Source organism: Dioscorea cayenensis, chromosome 6, assembly GCF_009730915.1.
Source record: "Dioscorea cayenensis subsp. rotundata cultivar TDr96_F1 chromosome 6, TDr96_F1_v2_PseudoChromosome.rev07_lg8_w22 25.fasta, whole genome shotgun sequence".
In the NCBI taxonomy this organism is placed as follows: Eukaryota; Viridiplantae; Streptophyta; class Magnoliopsida; order Dioscoreales; family Dioscoreaceae; genus Dioscorea; species Dioscorea cayenensis.
The window spans coordinates 15,143,212-15,146,997 of record NC_052476.1 but is presented as its reverse complement, the minus strand read 5'-3'; the positions used below and the strand labels follow the sequence as shown (position 1 = coordinate 15,146,997).

The window sequence follows — 3,786 nt, the reverse complement described above, 5'->3', positions numbered from 1 at the left end:
TTAAATAGGGCTGGAATCGGGCATCCACACGGTCCTATGGATTTTTCACACGCCCCTGTGGAATTTCCACACGTCCGTGTGGATTCTCTGGAATTGTGATTTTCGGGCGGGTGTAAACAGTAACTGCTACAGTGTTTGGTGCAGTACCTGCTACTAGTCTCGACAAAAAAATACTCCCGAATCCACTTTTCATCGAGGTAACATAAACAGGCACACGTTTATGCCGTGAATCGCTTTGCTTCTTCAATGACGGAGAAGTTGGTGGAGATCTTGTTCTATGTGCATAAGTCAGAATGCTTGAGTGTGACTGCCCTTGTGCTCCTCCAAATGGTTGTGCTAACTCAAATACGAGGAGATTGGCACACACTCTAGCATCTCACACCCGACCTATGTTTTCGCGTTTGAACCTTAGCAAGATTTCTCCAAAATCGGTGCATTATGATCCACATTGGTTTCTTTCCTTCATACTCGGCCTCACAACCCTACCTGCACGAAAGTAACATAAAAACACACATATTAGTGTAAAAATCCGAAAAAAATAATGTTCAACATAAGGAAAAAAATGCTTCACATTAATTTCTCACAAACACTTATCACCGTCGCAATTTGGTTGCAAGTTTATGATAAAAATCGATAGCAATTTTGCCACAAAATTACTCCCATTATGTTTTACAACATAATTTTCCATCGCAAAATCCGACGCAGATTTTCCATTCAATCGCAAAAGAGATGATAATTCTTTTAACGAAGTTGCAATGGAGGAATTCTGTTGTAAATGTCGGTTGTAACATTATATAATTTTTGTAGTGCCATATTGTTTTGAAGTTTCAATAAGATTTAGATGATAAGGATGGGTCGGAATATGTTATAAATAGAGTTAAGTGTTGGTCAAAAGAGTTAATATCTAGGATTGCCATTAATTAAATTATTCATTATAGCTTGAACTTAACTTGGTAAAAGTTTGAGCTCACTTAAAATTTCAAACTTTTGAATCAAACTGGTAGAACTTGGTTTTTGAGTAGCGGTGGAATCAATCGAGCATAGCTTGATAGTATAAACTATGTAACTATATTATAATGTTTACATGTTTGCATTATAATATTAGTATACAATATGTTCTTATATTTAAAATATCATATAATTTCTGGTGTTTAGCTTTAAATATAAAAATCAAACCATATCTGAGGTTTTAATTTTGAATAAAATCTATTTGGATTTAAATTTTTGAAAATAAATTTATTTAATTTTAATTTTGGAGTTAAATCAAATTAATTCCAATATTTGAAAATTAAAATTGCACCTCCTTAAAAAAAACCTTATTTAAGTTAATATTATGCTTTAATCGAGTTTCTGCCCTATCTAGCTAATCAATTTCGAGTTGAGTGTGGTTCAAGTTTGGACCTACCTACATCCATATCTAAAACAATCATAAATCTTTTTGCACTAGACTCTTTGCCCTTTTATACTTCTTTAGACTAGGCCTAATAATGTAGCTATTCTGTTAGCCCATAAACGTACCCATGGAAACTTTTAAATAAGTCAAACTTTCTCTCACCTTGTTTTTATGTGTGATTTTATTTTTACATTTTTAATAACATAATATATATATATATATGTATATTTTAATATCTTTTAAATCTTTAAAAATGACTTACTGAAAAAGGTTTCACTATTAATTTCTTTTTTAAAATCAACTCTTGACACACTTATTTACAACCACACTTCCTGTATATGCTCCAAACACAATGTAAAATAAGGACCAAACCTGATTCAAAGCGTGGTCCAGCTGGTCTAAATCCTTTGAGACCAACACCAAACATGCCAACCAAGCAGTCATAATCAATCCCTCACCGAATTCAATCATCCTAAAGCAACAAAACACCATTACTCAACCCCTCATGTAGTGACCTTGCATGTTCTCATAAAGACCTACAAGGCCACAAACCAAACCAGATCACAGCAAACTCCACAAGCATCCGTCCATCAATCCATGGAAACACTCTTCTATGAACTCTCCATCTTTGCCAATCAAGCCCTAGATGACCAACACTTCGACCCCTCCAAGATAGAAGACCTCATGGCCCTCTTTGAGCAAGAGGCCTATATCTCCTCGTCTTCATCTGAATTGCACCATGAAACCACCATGACTAAGGTTGAGAACCAGCTCAATGCTCTCATGGATGAGGCCATGGAAGAGTACTACAAATGTTGTGATGAGGCCGAACGTTGTTGCCAAGAGGAAATGTCAGCGTTGCTTGATGCCGCCGAGAGGGCAAAGAAGTTAGGCCAATCTCTCAGCTGTGCAGCTTCTATTTTGTCGAAGAAGTATATTGATGCTGCACGCTCCTCCGCTGTTGCCACCATGAAGTCCGCCTTCTCTTCCGTTTCTAAGGTTCATCCCAACAACTACTAGACTCATTTCAGTGATTTCACTCAATCGCACTGTACTGTCCAATAAAGGTTCGAGATACATTTAAATCATTCATCTCCCTTTGTTATCTCTTATGTTAAATCAAACTCAGTCTAAGCAAGAATTTAGTTCTGTATGATTGCATCCGGGTTTTTTTAAATACATGCGTATTTATTCTATGTTTTACAAAGTAATTATTAGTCCATTTATTAGTCCGAATGCTTGAACAATTTGTCGGTGTGAATAAATAAAGTGGAGAATTAGAGATGTCAGAGATGAAAAACAGTGGTCTTGAAGAATTTCTCCGTTTCTGGAAGATTCTTGCATGCTCGTACGCTTAACAAAGCATTGTGGGACCATTCACTGATTAATAAAGGGAATGCATACAAGTCCAAGATGCCATGATAATTTTAGAGTGAGTGCTGCTGGTTGTTGGTATGTCAAACTCAATGCTTTGTCCGTCATGCTACTTTTTTTTGCTAAGAAAATTAACTGTCAAATGGGCCGCCACGGCCCAGCACAGTATGGACCGACTGTGGCTCTAGCTCTATGCATGCAATGCTGGCGTGGTCCATTTTCGTGCCGGCCCGGCTCACCTTCTACTACCGATAGGCCCAACACACAACCTGACCCATAGTGAAAGTCTCATTAGTTAAAAAATGGAAATATAACCCAAAAAAATAAAATTTTAAAAAACCTGCATTTCTATTTTTATTATATATAGTTTTTTCATGTAGACCACTTCATTTTAAATTTTATATGTCCGGAGATTAGTACGCATATCTCTTAAAAATATGTATATCAAATTGTATATATATATTTTGAGAAACTCAAAAGTTATGTGTGCACCTTCCAAAACATAAAATTTTCTTGTATCCTTTAAAGTGGAATTGCAACCGATTAAAAAAAGCCCTTATTTTAATGTAGGATAGGAAGAGAATTATGAAATGAAAAAATATTCATAATGACAAATGAAAGTAATATATATTTTTTTTAAAAATAAATCAACTTTAATAACTTGATCATAGGAGAGTAATAAGTCAATTTCCACATAAAAAGAGCAAGAGTTTGATTTTTTTTGTGCAATAATGGTTGAGGATTGTGGTATTAACTTTAATCCAAAAGATGAACATGTAAATTTTGGGGTTTTGCTAGAGTATACAACAGTTATGATTTTGCAAGGGCATACAAAAAATTTTATACTTTTCAATATTTTCAACTTCCCCAATTATATCAATACAAGTTAATAGAAAAAAAAAAAATCTATATAAGCATTTTACTTGACCTAACAGTAACATTTTAAATGTCAATTATTTTTAAGCTAAAATGAATTTTGGACAATTAGAACTTTTGAACTAATTTTGATTGAAAAAAAC

At 34.4% G+C, this 3,786-nt stretch overlaps 1 protein-coding gene across 1 annotated transcript; it reads left to right on the top strand.

The window, feature by feature from the left end:
• Positions 1-1,827: 1,827 nt before the first annotated feature.
• On the top strand, positions 1,828-2,589 carry LOC120263712. Its single transcript, XM_039271681.1, has one exon. The coding sequence runs from the start codon at positions 1,991-1,993 to the stop codon at positions 2,411-2,413; it is 423 nt and encodes a 140-aa protein (XP_039127615.1). The 5' UTR covers positions 1,828-1,990; the 3' UTR covers positions 2,414-2,589.
• The last annotated feature ends 1,197 nt before the right edge of the window (positions 2,590-3,786 follow it).